At 43.6% G+C, this 18,228-nt stretch overlaps 1 protein-coding gene across 2 annotated transcripts in view; it reads left to right on the forward strand.

Annotated features, from left to right (window-relative positions):
- The window catches only part of LOC128698718 (nose resistant to fluoxetine protein 6), a 95,630-nt gene that overhangs the window by 60,816 nt on the left and 16,586 nt on the right, over positions 1-18,228 (forward strand). The window contains exon 15 of one of the 2 annotated variants that reach the window (XM_070097724.1): positions 8,708-8,819. The exons of the other annotated variant lie outside the window; for it this stretch is intronic. Within the exon in view, the coding sequence (XP_069953825.1) occupies positions 8,708-8,819 (112 nt within the window). The remainder of the gene's footprint in view (positions 1-8,707; positions 8,820-18,228) is intronic. 2 annotated transcript variants of the gene reach the window in all.

Here is an 18,228-nt window from a genome sequence, read left to right on the forward strand (position 1 = left end):
TGTGAAGGATCAGTCTTGTCTAAGCAGGGGCCCTATACTAGATGTGGTTTTTGCCTTGTTTTGGCATATCAAAAGAAATATTTTGAATTACTTTTAATTTCTCTAATCACTTTTAGATCCTCTTGTCTCTCCTGGATCCTGGAACTTAAGCTCAATATTTTCCACTTTCCTGGTTAGTGCTTCCTTCCGTGTTTCAGATAATCTACCATTCTTGAGGAGCTCAGTGATTCTTCACCTTCTTCTGTAGAGGGAGTCTCTCTCTCTCTCCAGTTTATTTCTCTTCTTTTTTCTTAAGGGAATATGCCTTGAACATACTGCAGCTGCCAGGTAGTTGATCTTTTCAAGGCACTGGTTAGGGTCCATGTTATTTAAGATATCTTCCAAACATGCTTCATTTAGGACATGGTTTACCCGGTCCCAGTTGATGTTCTTGTTGTTGAAGTTGAATTTGGTGAAGGTGCCCTCATAGCTATATGCAGTTTGCTGATCAGGATCCCTGTGCATGCAAGTCTGGACTTCAATTAGATTGTGATCAGAATTAGTTGTGTTTGATATTGTTATCTTTCTTACCAGGTCCTCATTATTTGTGAAAACAAGATCTAGCGTGTTCTCCAGGCTTGTTGGCTCCACTATCTGCTGACTCAGGGTGTGTTTGTTGCAGAGATTCAGCAGCTCCTGTGTGTGTGACTTTTCATCTGAGCTGCCTCCAGGGATTATTTCTGCTACGACATTATTTGTTATATTCTTTCATTTTGTATGTCTTAAACTGAAGTGTGTGGTAAGAAAAGTGTGTGTTAAGACAAGTGTGTGTTAAGACAAGTGTGTGTTAAGACAAGTGTGTGGTAAGACAAGTGTGTGTTAAGACAAGTGTGTGTTAAGACAAGTGTGTGTTAAGACAAGTGTGTGGTAAGACAAGTGTGTGTTAAGACAAGTGTGTGTTAAGACAAGTGTGTGTTAAGACAAGTGTGTGGTAAGACAAGTGTGTGGTAAAACAAGTGTGTGGTAAGACAAGTGTGTGGTAAGACAAGTGTGTGGTAAAACAAGTGTGTGGTAAGAAAACTGTGTGTTAAGACAAGTGTGTGTTAAGACAAGTGTGTGTTAAGACAAGTGTGTGTTAAGACAAGTGTGTGTTAAGACAAGTGTGTGGTAAGACAAGTGTGTGTGGTAAGACAAGTGTGTGGTAAGACAAGTGTGTGGTAAGACAAGTGTGTGGTAAGACAAGTGTGTGGTAAAACAAATGTGTGGTAAAACAAGTGTGTGGTAAGAAAAGTGTGTGTTAAGACAAGTGTGTGTTAAGACAAGTGTGTGTTAAGACAAGTGTGTGTTAAGACAAGTGTGTGTTAAGACAAGTGTGTGGTAAGACAAGTGTGTGTGGTAAGACCAGTGTGTGGTAAGACAAGTGTGTGTTAAGACAAGTGTGTGGTAAGAAAAGTGTGTGTTAAGACAAGTGTGTGTTAAGACAAGTGTGTGTTAAGACAAGTGTGTGTTAAGACAAGTGTGTGGTAAGACAAGTGTGTGGTAAGACAAGTGTGTGGTAAGACAAGTGTGTGGTAAGACAAGTGTGCGGTAAGACAAGTGTGTGGTAAGACAAGTGTGTGGTAAAACAAGTGTGTGGTAAGAAAAGTGTGTGTTAAGACAAGTGTGTGTTAAGACAAGTGTGTGTTAAGACAAGTGTGTGTTAAGACAAGTGTGTGTTAAGACAAGTGTGTGGTAAGACAAGTGTGTGGTAAGACAAATGTGTGGTAAGACAAGTGTGTGGTAAGACAAGTGTGTGGTAAGACAAGTGTGTGGTAAGACAAGTGTGTGGTAAAACAAGTGTGTGGTAAGAAAAGTGTGTGTTAAGACAAGTGTGTGTTAAGACAAGTGTGTGTTAAGACAAGTGTGTGTTAAGACAAGTGTGTGTTAAGACAAGTGTGTGGTAAGACAAGTGTGTGTGGTAAGACAAGTGTGTGGTAAGACAAGTGTGTGGTAAGACAAGTGTGTGGTAAGACAAGTGTGTGGTAAAACAAGTGTGTGGTAAAACAAGTGTGTGGTAAGAAAAGTGTGTGTTAAGACAAGTGTGTGTTAAGACAAGTGTGTGTTAAGACAAGTGTGTGTTAAGACAAGTGTGTGTTAAGACAAGTGTGTGGTAAGACAAGTGTGTGTGGTAAGACAAGTGTGTGGTAAGACAAGTGTGTGGTAAGAAAAGTGTGTGTTAAGACAAGTGTGTGTTAAGACAAGTGTGTGTTAAGACAAGTGTGTGTTAAGACAAGTGAGTGTTAAGACAAGTGTGTGGTAAGACAAGTGTGTGGTAAGACAAGTGTGTGGTAAGACAAGTGTGTGGTAAGACAAGTGTGCGGTAAGACAAGTGTGTGGTAAGACAAGTGTGTGGTAAAACAAGTGTGTGGTAAGACAAGTGTGTGTTAAGACAAGTGTGTGTTAAGACAAGTGTGTGTTAAGACAAGTGTGTGTTAAGACAAGTGTGTGTTAAGACAAGTGTGTGGTAAGACAAGTGTGTGGTAAGACAAGTGTGTGGTAAGACAAGTGTGTGGTAAGACAAGTGTGTGGTAAGACAAGTGTGTGGTAAGACAAGTGTGTGGTAAGACAAGTGTGTGGTAAAACAAGTGTGTGGTAAGAAAAGTGTGTGTTAAGACAAGTGTGTGTTAAGACAAGTGTGTGTTAAGACAAGTGTGTGTTAAGACAAGTGTGTGTTAAGACAAGTGTGTGTTAAGACAAGTGTGTGGTAAGACAAGTGTGTGGTAAGACAAATGTGTGGTAAGACAAGTGTGTGGTAAGACAAGTGTGTGGTAAGACAAGTGTGTGGTAAGACAAGTGTGTGGTAAGACAAGTGTGTGGTAAGACAAGTGTGTGGTAAGACAAGTGTGTGGTAAGACAAGTGTGTGGTAAGACAAGTGTGTGGTAAGACAAGTGTGTGGTAAGACAAGTGTGTGGTAAGACAAGTGTGTGGTAAGACAAGTGTGTGGTAAAACAAGTGTGTGGTAAGACAAGTGTGTAGTAAAACAAGTGTGTGTTAAGACAAGTGTGTGGTAAGACAAGTGTGTGTGGTAAGACAAGTGTGTGGTAAGACAAGTGTGTGGTAAGAAAAGTGTGTGTTAAGACAAGTGTGTGTTAAGACAAGTGTGTGTTAAGACAAGTGTGTGTTAAGACAAGTGTGTGTTAAGACAAGTGTGTGGTAAGACAAGTGTGTGGTAAGACAAGTGTGTGGTAAGACAAGTGTGTGGTAAGACAAGTGTGTGGTAAGACAAGTGTGTGGTAAGACAAGTGTGTGGTAAAACAAGTGTGTGGTAAGAAAAGTGTGTGTTAAGACAAGTGTGTGTTAAGACAAGTGTGTGTTAAGACAAGTGTGTGTTAAGACAAGTGTGTGTTAAGACAAGTGTGTGGTAAGACAAGTGTGTGGTAAGACAAGTGTGTGGTAAGACAAGTGTGTGGTAAGACAAGTGTGTGGTAAGACAAGTGTGTGGTAAGACAAGTGTGTGGTAAGACAAGTGTGTGGTAAGACAAGTGTGTGTAAGACAAGTGTGTGTGGTAAGACAAGTGTGTGTTAAGACAAGTGTGTGGTAAGACAAGTGTGTGGTAAGACAAGTGTGTGGTAAGACAAGTGTGTGGTAAGACAAGTGTGTGGTAAGACAAGTGTGTGGTAAGACAAGTGTGTGGTAAGACAAGTGTGTGGTAAAACAAGTGTGTGGTAAGACAAGTGTGTAGTAAAACAAGTGTGTGGTAAGACAAGTGTGTGGTAAGACAAGTGTATGGTAAGACAAGTGTGTGGTAAGACAAGTGTGTGGTAAGACAAGTGTGTGGTAAGACAAGTGTGTGGTAAGACAAGTGTGTGGTAAGACAAGTGTGTGGTAAGACAAGTGTGTGGTAAGACAAGTGTGTGGTAAGACAAGTGTGTGGTAAAACAAGTGTGTGGTAAGACAAGTGTGTGGACAAGTGTGTGGTAAGACAAGTGTGTGGTAAGACAAGTGTGTGGTAAAACAAGTGTGTGGCAAGACAAGTGTGTGGTAAGACAAGTGTGTGGTAAGACAAGTGTGTGGTAAGACAAGTGTGTGTTAAGACAAGTGTGTGGTAAGACAAGTGTGTGGTAAGACAAGTGTGTGGTAAGACAAGTGTGTGGTAAGACAAGTGTGTGGTAAGACAAGTGTGTGGTAAGACAAGTGTGTGGTAAGACAAGTGTGTGGTAAGACAAGTGTGTGGTAAGACAAGTGTGTGGTAAGACAAGTGTGTGGTAAGACAAGTAAGACAAGTGTTGTAAGACAAGTGTGTGTTAAGACAAGTGTGTGGTAAGACAAGTGTGTGTTAAGACAAGTGTGTGGTAAGACAAGTGTGTGGTAAGACAAGTGTGTGGTAAGACAAGTGTGTGGTAAGACAAGTGTGTGGTAAGACAAGTGTGTGGTAAGACAAGTGTGTGGTAAAACAAGTGTGTGGTAAGACAAGTGTGTGGTAAGACAAGTGTGTGGTAAGACAAGTGTGTGGTAAGACAAGTGTGTGGTAAGACAAGTGTGTGGTAAGACAAGTGTGTGGTAAGACAAGTGTGTGGTAAGACAAGTGTGTGGTAAGACAAGTGTGCGGTAAGACAAGTGTGTGGTAAGACAAGTGTGTGGTAAGACAAGTGTATGGTAAGACAAGTGTGTGGTAAGACAAGTGTGTGGTAAGACAAGTGTGTGGTAAGACAAGTGTGTGGTAAGACAAGTGTGTGGTAATACAAGTGTGTGGTAAGACAAGTGTGTGGTAATTCAGGTGTGTGGTAAGACAAGTGTGTGGTAAGACAAGTGTGTGGTAAGACAAGTGTGTGGTAAGACAAGTGTGTGGTAAGACAAGTGTGTGGTAAGACAAGTGTGTGGTAAGACAAGTGTGTGGTAAAACAAGTGTGTGGTAAGACAAGTGTGTGGTAAGACAAGTGTGTGGTAAGACAAGTGTGTGGTAAGACAAGTGTGTGGTAAGACAAGTGTGTGGTAAGACAAGTGTGTGGTAAGACAAGTGTGTGGTAAGACAAGTGTGTGGTAAGACAAGTGTGTGGTAAGACAAGTGTGTGGTAAGACAAGTGTGTGGTAAGACAAGTGTGTGGTAAGACAAGTGTGTGGTAAGACAAGTGTGTGGTAAGACAAGTGTGTGGTAAGACAAGTGTGTGGTAGTGTGGTAAGACAAGTGTGTGGTAAGACAAGTGTGTGGTAAGACAAGTGTGTGGTAAGACAAGTGTGTGGTAAGACAAGTGTGTGGTAAGACAAGTGTGTGGTAAGACAAGTGTGTGGTAAGACAAGTAAGACAAGTGTGGTAAGACAAGTGTGTGGTAAGACAAGTGTGTGGTAAGACAAGTGTGTGGTAAGACAAGTGTGTGGTAAGACAAGTGTGTGGTAAGACAAGTGTGTGGTAAGACAAGTGTGTGGTAAGACAAGTGTGTGGTAAGACAAGTGTGTGGTAAGACAAGTGTGTGGTAAGACAAGTGTGTGGTAAGACAAGTGTGTGGTAAGACAAGTGTGTGGTAAGACAAGTGTGTGGTAAGACAAGTGTGTGGTAAGACAAGTGTGTGGTAAGACAAAAGACAAGTGTGTGGTAAGACAAGTGTGTGGTAAGACAAGTGTGTGGTACGACAAGTGTGTTGTAAAACAAGTGTGTGGTAAGACAAGTGTGTGGTAAGACAAGTGTGTGGTAAGACAAGTGTGTGGTAAGACAAGTGTGTGGTAAGACAAGTGTGTGGTAAGACAAGTGTGTGGTAAGACAAGTGTGTGGTAAGACAAGTGTGTGGTAAGACAAGTGTGTGGTAAGACAAGTGTGTGGTAAGACAAGTGTGTGGTAAAACAAGTGTGTGGTAAGAAAAGTGTGTGTTAAGACAAGTGTGTGTTAAGACAAGTGTGTGTTAAGACAAGTGTGTGTTAAGTGTGTGTTAAGACAAGTGTGTGGTAAGACAAGTGTGTGGTAAAACAAGTGTGTGGTAAGACAAGTGTGTAGTAAAACAAGTGTGTGGTAAGACAAGTGTGTGGTAAGACAAGTGTGTGGTAAGACAAGTGTGTGGTACGACAAGTGTGTGGTAAAACAAGTGTGTGGTAAGACAAGTGTGTGGTAAGACAAGTGTGTGGTAAGACAAGTGTGTGGTAAGACAAGTGTGTGGTAAGACAAGTGTGTGGTAAAACAAGTGTGTGGTAAGACAAGTGTGTGGTAAGACAAGTGTGTGGTAAGACAAGTGTGTGGTAAGACAAGTGTGTGGTAAAACAAGTGTGTGGTAAGACAAGTGTGTGGTAAGACAAGTGTGTGGTAAGACAAGTGTGTGGTAAGACAAGTGTGTGGTAAGACAAGTGTGTGGTAAGACAAGTGTGTGGTAAGACAAGTGTGTGGTAAGACAAGTGTGTGGTAAGACAAGTGTGTGGTAAGACAAGTGTGTGGTAAGACAAGTGTGTGGTAAGACAAGTGTGTGGTAATACAAGTGTGTGGTAAGACAAGTGTGTGGTAAGACAAGTGTGTGGTAAGACAAGTGTGTGGTAAGACAAGTGTGTGGTAAGACAAGTAAGACAAGTGTGTGGTAAAACAAGTGTGTGGTAAGACAAGTGTGTGGTAAGACAAGTGTATGGTAAGACAAGTGTGTGGTAAGACAAGTGTGTGGTAAGACAAGTGTGTGGTAAGACAAGTGTGTGGTAAGACAAGTGTGTGGTAAGACAAGTGTGTGGTAAGACAAGTGTGTGGTAAGACAAGTGTGTGGTAAGACAAGTGTGTGGTAAAACAAGTGTGTGGTAAGACAAGTGTGTGGTAAGACAAGTGTGTGGTAAGACAAGTGTGTGGTAAGACAAGTGTGTGGTAAGACAAGTGTGTGGTAAGACAAGTGTGTGGTAAGACAAGTGTGTGGTAAGACAAGTGTGTGGTAAGACAAGTGTGTGGTAAGACAAGTGTGTGGTAAGACAAGTGTGTGGTAAGACAAGTGTGTGGTAAGACAAGTGTGTGGTAAGACAAGTGTGTGGTAAGACAAGTGTGTGGTAAGACAAGTGTGTGGTAAGACAAGTGTGTGGTAAGACAAGTGTGTGGTAAGACAAGTGTGTGGTAAGACAAGTGTGTGGTAAGACAAGTGTGTGGTAAGACAAGTGTGTGGTAAGACAAGTGTGTGGTAAGACAAGTGTGTGGTAAGACAAGTGTGTGGTAAGACAAGTAAGACAAGTGTGTGGTAAGACAAGTGTGTGGTAAGACAAGTGTGTGGTAAGACAAGTGTGTGGTAAAACAAGTGTGTGGTAAGACAAGTGTGTAGTAAAACAAGTGTGTGGTAAGACAAGTGTGTGGTAAGACAAGTATGTGTGGTAAGACAAGTGTGTGGTAAGACAAGTGTGTGGTAAGACAAGTGTGTGGTAAGACAAGTGTGTGGTAAAACAAGTGTGTGGTAAGACAAGTGTGTGGTAAGACAAGTGTGTGGTAAGACAAGTGTGTGGTAAGACAAGTGTGTGGTAAGACAAGTGTGTGGTAAGACAAGTGTGTGGTAAGACAAGTGTGTGGTAAAACAAGTGTGTGGTAAGACAAGTGTGTGGTAAAACAAGTGTGTGGTAAGACAAGTGTGTGGTAAGACAAGTGTGTGGTAAAACAAGTGTGTGGTAAGACAAGTGTGTGGTAAGACAAGTGTGTGGTAAGACAAGTGTGTGGTAAGACAAGTGTGTGGTAAGACAAGTGTGTGTTAAGACAAGTGTGTGGTAAGACAAGTGTGTGGTAAAACAAGTGTGTGGTAAAACAAGTGTGTGGTAAGACAAGTGTGTGGTAAAACAAGTGTGTGGTAAGACAAGTGTGTGGTAAGACAAGTGTGTGGTAAGACAAGTGTGTGTTAAGACAAGTGTGTGTTAAGACAAGTGTGTGTTAAGACAAGTGTGTGTTAAGACAAGTGTGTGATAAGACAAGTGTGTGGTAAGACAAGTGTGTGTTAAGACAAGTGTGTGGTAAGACAAGTGTGTGGTAAGACAAGTGTGTGGTAAGACAAGTGTGTGTTAAGACAAGTGTGTGGTAAGACAAGTGTGTGGTAAGACAAGTGTGTGGTAAGACAAATGTGTGGTAAGACAAATGTGCGGTAAGACAAGTGTGTGGTAAGACAAATGTGTGGTAAGACAAGTGTGTGGTAAGACAAATGTGTGGTAAGACAAGTGTGTGGTAAGACAAATGTGTGGTAAGACAAGTGTGTGGTAAGACAAATATGTGGTAAGACAAGTGTGTGGTAAGACAAATGTGCGGTAAGACAAGTGTGTGGTAAGACAAATGTGTGGTAAGACAAGTGTGTGGTAAGACAAATGTGTGGTAAGACAAATGTGCGGTAAGACAAGTGTGTGGTAAGACAAATGTGTGGTAAGACAAGTGTGTTGCAGTGTTTATGAGTGCTATTGTTGTGGTACATTGTCTTCTAATATTCCTCCTCTTCATTCTCCTCCTATTCCTCTTCCTCCTCCTCCCCCTTCTTGAGCACCTCCTCCTCATATTCTTCTTCCTCCTCCTCCCCCTCCTTGAGTACCTCCTCCTCCTCCTTGAGCTCTTCCTCATTCTCCTTGGCCTTATCCTCCTTGAGCTCCTCCTCCTCCTTGAGCTCCTCCACCTCCTTGAGCTCCTCCTCCTCCTTGAGCTCCTCCTCCTCCTTGAGCTCCTCCACCTCCTTGAGCTCCTCCTCCTCCTTGAGCTCCTCCTCCTCCTTGAGCTCCTCATCCTCCTTAACTTCCTCCTCTTTGATCTCCTCCACCTCCTGCTGGTGCTCCTACAGATAGAGGAGACGTGTGGAGTGTTGTTGATGTCAGTATGCGCGGCGGTGGTGGTGACACTGCTGGCTGAGTCGCCCATCCTGGGACTAGAAAAACTCATCCTTCATCCTGAAAGTAAGATTCAACTCTCCTACACTTGTCTAAGTACTAGGCATCACCATTATTAGACCAGTGTACTAGACCAGACACCACCATACTAGACCAGTCTACCAGACCAAACAACACCATACTGGACCAGTCTACTAGACCAGACATCACCATACTGGACCAGTCTACTAGACCAGTCTACTAGACCAAACACCACCATACTGGACCAGTCTACTAGACCAGACACCACCATTACTAGACCAGTCTACTATGGACCAGTCTACCAGACCAGACGCCACCATTACTAGACCAGTCTACTAGACCAAACACCACCATACTGGACCAGTCTACTAGACCAGACACCACCATTACTAGACCAGTCTACTATGGACCAGTCTACCAGACCAGACGCCACCATTACTAGACCAGTCTACTAGACCAAACACCACCATACTGGACCAGTCTACTAGACCAGACACCACCATACTAGACCAGTCTACTAGACCAGACACCACCATACTAGACCAGTCTACTAGACCAGACATCACCATATTAGACCAGTCTACTAAACCAGACGACACCATACTAGACCAGTCTACTAGACCAGACACCATACTAGACCAGTCTACTAGACCAGACACCACCACACTAGAACAGCCTACTAGACCAGACACCACCATACTAGACCAGTCTACTAGACCAGACACCACCATACTAGACCAGTCTACTAGACCAGACATCACCATATTAGACCAGTCTACTAAACCAGACAACACCATACTAGACCAGTCTACTAGACCAGACAACACCATACTAGACCCGTCTACCATCCCCTTATGGTAACATACTAGACCAGTCTACTAGACTCGACACCACCATACTAGACGAGTCTACTAGACCCGACACCACTAAGTCTACTAGACTAGACACCACCATACTGGACCAGTTTACTAGACCAGACACCACCATACTGGACCAGTCTACTAGACCAGACACCACCATACTAGACCAGTCTACTAGACCAGACACCACCATACTTGACCAGTCTACTAGACCAGACACAACCATACTTGACCAGTCTACTAGACCAGACACCACCATACTAGACAAGTCTACTAGACCAGACACCACCATACTGGACCAGTCTACTAGACCAGACACCACCATACTAGACCAGTCTACTAGACCAGACACCACCATACTAAACCAGTCTACTAGACCAGACACCACCATACTAGCCAAGTCTACTAGACCAGACACCACCATACTAGACCAGTCTACTAGACCAGACACCACCATACTTGACCAGTCTACTAGACCAGACACCACCATACTAGACAAGTCTACTAGACCAGACACCACCACACTAGACCAGTCTACTAGACCAGACAACACCACACTAGACCTATCTACTAGACCAGACACCACCACACTAGACCAGTCTACTAGACCAGACACCACCACACTAGACCTGTCTACTACACCAGACACCACCACACTAGACCAGTCTACTAGACCAGACACCACCACACTAGACCAGTCTACTAGACCAGACACCACCACACTAGACCAGTCTACTAGACCAGACATTGTAGGAGCTGCCAGCAATCACTTGTTCTTCAACACGCAAGTTATACTTTTGTATCAATCTAATCACATATTACTCAGTTAAATAATTTCCAGTAGTTCCTTCATGTGTTAGCGCAAATCACAGACCAGATATGTTTTAAATAAGTGACCCACTGATCAGATCCGACTGGTTTCGAACCCTTGACTGGTTCCGAACCCTTGACTGGTCCGAACCCTTGACCGGTTCCAAACGGATTCGTTGGACAATAAAGCAGACTGTAAACAGACGGGGTTTTAGGCGCCCTTATCAATACAAACAATAAATATAAAACTGAAACGTACACTGGTAAGCTGTCCAAATATACAAGTACAGTCAGAAGTAGAAATACAAATAACCAGATCTTCACTTTAAGGAGGTTATTAGTAGAATATTCAAGAGGTTACTAGTAGAATTACAGTAAATCAACCATTCAAACCACATTATGAAGCTCTGTGTAGTCTGCAGTACATCAAACAAACCGGCTTCCACATGGATTACTTGCCATTTTTGTGAAAATTGGTGTCACGCCCCTTGTGCAGATATCCAAGAACTATCTACAAGCAGTATTAAATCAGGGAAGTGTTTTTGGGTATGCCCAAAGGAGATCAATCTGTGGACTAAAATCACATTAGTTTTAAGAGAGGATAACATCAAAGCAGCTTTCATAGAAAACCTGGAAGCATTCTATAACAGATGGGAAAATAAAAAGTCTGGGCTGGATGGTATCGCCCTTGGTGCTGGCCATGTAGTCAGAAACTGTAAGGCTGGAGGTGCTGCCCTGGTAGACAGTAATGGTGAGGCTGGAGGTGCTGTCCTGGGAGACACTAATGGTGAGGATGGAGGTGCTGTCCAGGTAGTCAGTAAATGTATGCATGAGGGAATGCATATAAATGGCCTCGAGGGAGACAGGAGCTGTAGTGGAGAAACAAGTGTAGTCAAGGACAAGATAAAACCAATATTACAAACTAGTAATACCACAGGAGATAGCAAACAAGGGGACTGCACTAGCAATAGTGAGGATATATTACCAGAAACAACTGGTGAGAGTTCCATTGTTAGCAATAGTAAGGATAGGAATGAGACAGGTAAACATGCACCAACAGGGAATACAGTCACAGAAACTCAAGGCAAACGGAAACCAAGCCTGTGCACATACTATGCACTTGGTATCTGTAGGCATGGGAAATCTGGAAAAAACAGATGGGACGTGCAACTTTGACCACCCTAGAAAATGCCGTGCCCATATGACAACAGGAAAATGCAAACTCCCTTCCTGTAAGCTTTTTCACCCTGAAATGTGTCCCTCTTCAGTACAGGAAAGACTGTGCTATAACTTAAATTGCCAGGCACACCATCTAAAGGGGACAAAAAGATACAAAACATCCACGCCATGGGAAAACCTAGGTAGCCACAGCCCCTCAAGAGGGAGAGGTTTTTTAGTGCCAGGAAGGAAAAAAACCCGGCAGGAAATGGTAGAAATAGTACGCCAAATCCAGTCATTTCTGGAGTGGAACCACAGTCGATGGCCTCCACTTCAAACCAACAGATACAGATACTAGTGCCGGAAAAAAAAGTCCCCCCAAGTACCACCAATACCACCAGTCCGATGACATTCTTCTTTGCAAATATAGGGTCTAAAGCTAGTAACGAACAACAAAATACCTTTCATTCGTGGACTGCTTGCAGAGGCAAATGCAATGTTCGCAGCTTTCACAGAGACCCACATAAAGGATCACTTGGACAATGAAATATGGATCCCAGGTTACAACCTATACAGATGCGATAGAGTGAACAGGCAAAAACAAAAAAAAAAGGGGGGGGGGGTTTGGCCTGTATATCGCAGTCACTTATTTGTACAGAACTGCTTAATGCCTCAAATGATGTAGTGGAAGTTTTAGCAATAAAGATCGAGAACGAAAACCTAGTCATTGTGGTAGTCTACAAGCCTCCGGATGCAACATCCCAGCAATTCCAGGAACAGCTGTTAAAAATTGACCACTGTCTGGAAAATCTTCCAGCTCCTGCCCCCAACACCTTGCTCCTGGGGGCTTTCAACTTAAGGCACCTAAAATGGAGGAATATAGCAAATAATGTTGTTGTAGTGATAACACTAGGAGGCAGCTCTGACGAGAACTCACACACACACGAGCTTTTAAATCTCTGCACAAAATTCAACTTAAACCAGCAAATAATAGAGCCTACTAGACTGGAGAATACACTAGACCTCATCTTCACTAACAATGATGATCTGATACGAAATGTCACCATATCAAAAACAATATACTCAGATCACAGCATAATCGAGGTTCAGACATGTATGCGCGGAGCCCCAGACCGACAAAATGAGATTAGTCACGAGGGAGCATTCACCTAATTCAACTTCAATAACAAGAACATAAAGTGGGACCAAGTAAACCAAGTCCTAAACGATATAAGCTGGGAAGATAGACTAAGCAACACAGACCCAAACTTATGCCTAGAACAGATTAACTCGGTGGCACTCGATGTATGCTCAAGGCTTATTCCTTTATGAAAAAGGAGGAGTAGATGTAAAATAGAAAGAGACAGGCGCTCCCTTTACAGGCGACGGAAAAGAATAACAGAGCGGCTAAAAGACGCCAACATGTCTGAAATGCGTAGGGAGTCACTGGTCAGAGAAATAGCAAGCATCGAACTTAAGCTAAAAGAATCCTTTAGGAGTCAGGAATCGCGGGAAGAACTAAAAGCCATAAATGAAATCGAAAGAAACCCAAAGTATTTCTTTTCTTATGCCAAATCAAAGTCGAGAACAACGTCCAGTATTGGGCCCCTACTTAAACAAGATGGGTCCTACACAGATGACAGCAAGGAAATGAGTGAGCTACTCAAGTCCCAATATGACTCAGTTTTTAGCAAGCCGCTAACCAGACTGAGAGTCGAAGATCAAAATGATTTTTTTATGAAAGAGCCACAGAATTTGGTTAACACAAGCTTATATCTGACATTATCCTGACGCCAAATGTCTTCGAACAGGCGATAAATGACATGCCCATGCACTCTGCTCCAGGACCAGACTCATGGAACTCCGTGTTCATCAAGAACTGCAAGAAGCCCCTATCACGAGCTTTTACCATCCTATGGGAAGGAAGCATGGACACGGGGGTCGTCCCACAGTTACTAAAAACAACAGACATAGCCCCACTCCACAAAGGGGGCAGTAAAGCAATAGCAAAGAACTACAGACCGATAGCACTAACATCCCATATCAAAAATCTTTGAAAGGGTCCTAAGAAGTAAGATCGCCACCCATCTAGATACCCATCAATTACACAACAAGGGCAACATGGGTTTAGAGCAGGTCGCTCCTGTCTGTCTCAACTACTGGATCACTACGACAAGGTCCTTCGACAAGTGTGACCATGGCGTAATAGCGCACAAAATGCGTGCTAAAGGAATAACAGGAAAAGTTGGTAGATGGATCTATAATTTCCTCACAAACAGAACACAAAGAGCAGTAGTCAACAGAGTAAAGTCTGAGGCGGCTACGGTGAAAAGTTCTGTTCCACAAGGCACAGTACTCGCTCCCATCTTGTTTCTCATCCTCATATCTGACATAGACAAGGATGTCAGCCACAGCACCGTGTCTTTCTTTGCAGATGACACCCGAATCTGCATGACAGTGTGTTCCATTGCAGACACTGCAAGGCTCCAGGCGGACATCAACCAAATCTTTCAATGGGCTGCAGAAAACAATATGAAGTTCAACGATGAGAAATTTCAATTACTCCGTTATGGTAAACATGAGGAAATTAAAACTTCATCAGAGTACAAAACAAATTCCGGCCACAAAATAGAGCGAAAAACTAACGTCAAAGACCTGGGAGTGATCATGTCGGAGGATCTCACCTTCAAGGACCATAACATTATATCAATCGTATCTGCTAGAAAAATGACAGGATGGACAATGAGAACCTTCAAAACTAGGGATGCCAAGCCCATGATGACACTCTTCAGGTCGCTTGTTCTATCTAGGCTGGAATATTGTTGCACACTAACAGCACCTTTCAAGGCAGGTGAAATTGCTGACCTAGAAAATGTACAGAGAACCTTCATGGCGCGCATAACGGAGATAAAACACCTCAATTACTGGGAGCGTTGAAGCTCCTGAACCTGTACTCCCTGGAACGCAGGCGGGAGAGATACATGATTATATACACCTGGAAAATCCTAGAGGGACTAGTACCGAACTTGCACACGAAAATCACTCACAACAAAAGCAAAAGACTCGGCAGACGATGCAACATCCCCCCAATGAAAAGCAGGGGTGTCACTAGCACGTTAAGAGACAATACTATAAGTGTCAGGGGCCCGAGACTCTTCAACTGCCTCCCAGCATACATAAAGGGAATTACCAATAGACCCCTGGCTGTCTTCAAGCAGGCACTGGACAAGCACCTCAAGTCGGTACCTGACCAGCCGGGCTGTGGCTCGTACGTTGGATTGCGTGCAGCCAGCAGTAACAGCCTGGTTGATCAGGCTCTGATCCACCAGGAGGCCTGGCCACAGACCGGGCCGCGGGCGCGTTGACCCCTGGAACTCTCTCCAGGTAAACTCCAGGTAAACCATCGCATTAGACCAATCTCAACACCAGACACCACCATACTAGACCAGTCTACTAGACCAGACACCACCATACTATACCAGTCTACTAGACCAGACACCACCATACTCGACCAGTCTACTAGACCAGACACCACCATACTAGACCAGTCTACTAGACCAGACACCACCATACTAGACCAGTCTACTACACCAGACACCACCATACTAGACCAGTCTACTAGACCAGACTATTAGACCAGACTAACATTAGACCAGTCTATTAGACCACACTAAAACTAGACCAGTCAATTAGACCAGACTAACACTAGACCAGTCAACTAGTCCAGACTAACACTAGACCAGTCAATTAGACCAGACTAACACTAGACCAGTCAACTAGACCAGACTGACTTTAAACCAGACTAACACTAGACCAGAAAAACACTGGACCAGACTAACACTAAACCAGTCAACTACACCAGACTAACACTACACCAGTCTACTAAATCAGACTAACACTACACCAGTCTACTAAATCAGACTAACACTACACCAGTCTACTAGACCAGACTAACACTACACCAGTCTACTAGACCAGACTAACACTAGACCAGTCTACTAGACCAGACTAACACTACACCAGTCTACTAGACCAGACTAACACTACACCAGTCTACTAGACCAGACTAACACTACACCAGTCTACTAGACCAGACTAACACTACACCAGTCTACTAGACCAGACTAACACTACACCAGTCTACTAGACCAGACTAACACTACACCAGTCTACTAGACCAGGCTAACACTACACCAGTCTACTAAATCAGACTAACACTACACCAGTCTACTAGACCAGACTAACACTACACCAGTCTACTAGACCAGACTAACACTACACCAGTCTACTAAATCAGACTAACACTACACCAGTCTACTAGACCAGGCTAACACTACACCAGTCTACTAAATCAGACTAACACTACACCAGTCTACTAGACCAGACTAACACTACACCAGTCTACTAGACCAGACTAACACTACACCAGTCTACTAGACCAGACTAACACTACACCAGTCTACTAGACCAGACTAACACTACACCAGTCTACTAGACCAGACTAACACTACACCAGTCTACTAGACCAGACTAACACTACACCAGTCTACTAAATCAGACTAACACTACACCAGTCTACTAGACCAGACTAACACTACACCAGTCTACTAGACCAGGCTAACACTACACCAGTCTACTAAATCAGACTAACACTACACCAGTCTACTAGACCAGACTAACACTACACCAGTCTACTAGACCAGACTAACACTGCACCAGTCTACTAGACAAGACTAACACTACACCAGTCTACTAGACCAGACTAACACTACACCAGTCTACTAGACCAGACTAACACTACACCAGTCTACTAGACCAGACTAACACTACACCAGTCTACTAGACCAGACTAACACTACACCAGTCTACTAGACCAGACTAACACTACACCAGTCTACTAGACCAGACTAACACTACACCAGTCTACTAGACCAGACTAACACTACACCAGTCTACTAGACCAGACTAACACTGCACCAGTCTACTAGACCAGACTAACACTGCACCAGTCTACTAGACCAGACTAACACTACACCAGTCTACTAGACCAGACTAACACTACACCAGTCTACTAGACCAGACTAACACTGCACCAGTCTACTAGACCAGACTAACACTACACCAGCCTACTAGACCAGACTAACACTACACCAGTCTACTAGACCAGACTAACACTGCACCAGTCTACTAGACCAGACTAACACTACACCAGTCTACTAGACCAGGCTAACACTACACCAGTCTACTAAATCAGACTAACACTACACCAGTCTACTAGACCAGACTAACACTACACCAGTCTACTAGACCAGACTAACACTACACCAGTCTACTAGACCAGACTAACACTACACCAGTCTACTAGACCAGACTAACACTACACCAGTCTACTAGACCAGACTAACACTACACCAGTCTACTAGACCAGACTAACACTACACCAGTCTACTAGACCAGACTAACACTACACCAGTCTACTAGACCAGACTAACACTAGACTAGACTACTAGACCAGACTAACACTACACCAGTCAACCAGACCAGACTAACACTAGACCAGTCTACTAGACCAGACTACTAGAGCAGACTAAACCAGCCTAATAGACCGGACTAACACTAGACCAGTCTACTAGACAAGTGTATTAGACCAGACTAACACTATACAAGTCAACCAGACCAGACGAACACTAGACCAGTCTACTAGACCAGACTAACACTACACCAGTCTACTAGACCAGACTAACACTACACCAGTCTACTAGACAAGTGTATTAGACCAGACTAACACTATACAAGTCAACCAGACCAGACGAACACTAGACCAGTATTATCATCAGACAACACAACTGTGTTGGATCAACCCTGACATGATGGATCAGTCCTGACATGATGGATCAGTCCTGACATGATGGGTCAATCCTGACATGATGGATCAGTCCTGACATGATGGATCAATCCTGACATGATGGATCAGTCCTGACATGATGGATCAACCCTGACATGATGGATCAGTCCTGACATGATGGATCAGTCCTGACATGATGGATCAGTCCTGACATGATGGATCAACCCTGACATGATGGATCAGTCCTGACATGATGGATCAATCCTGACATGATGGATCAGTCCTGACATGATGGATCAACCCTGACATGATGGATCAGTCCTGACATGATGGATCAATCCTGACATGATGGATCAGTCCTGACATGATGGATCAACCCTGACATGATGGATCAACCCTGACATGATGGATCAGTCCTGACATGATGGATCAATCCTGACATGATGGATCAGTCCTGACATGATGGATCAACCCTGACATGATGGATCAACCCTGACATGATGGATCAGTCCTGACATGATGGATCAATCCTGACATGATGGATCAGTCCTGACATGATGGATCAGTCCTGACATGATGGATCAACCCTGACATGATGGATCAGTCCTGACATGATGGATCAATCCTGACATGATGGATCAGTCCTGACATGATGGATCAATCCTGACATGATGGATCAGTCCTGACATGATGGATCAACCCTGACATGATGGATCAGTCCTGACATGATGGATCAATCCTGACATGAATGATCAGCCATAACATGATGTATCAATAGTGA

Source organism: Cherax quadricarinatus, chromosome 59 (genome assembly GCF_038502225.1).
Source record: "Cherax quadricarinatus isolate ZL_2023a chromosome 59, ASM3850222v1, whole genome shotgun sequence".
NCBI classification, from domain to species: domain Eukaryota; kingdom Metazoa; phylum Arthropoda; class Malacostraca; order Decapoda; family Parastacidae; genus Cherax; species Cherax quadricarinatus.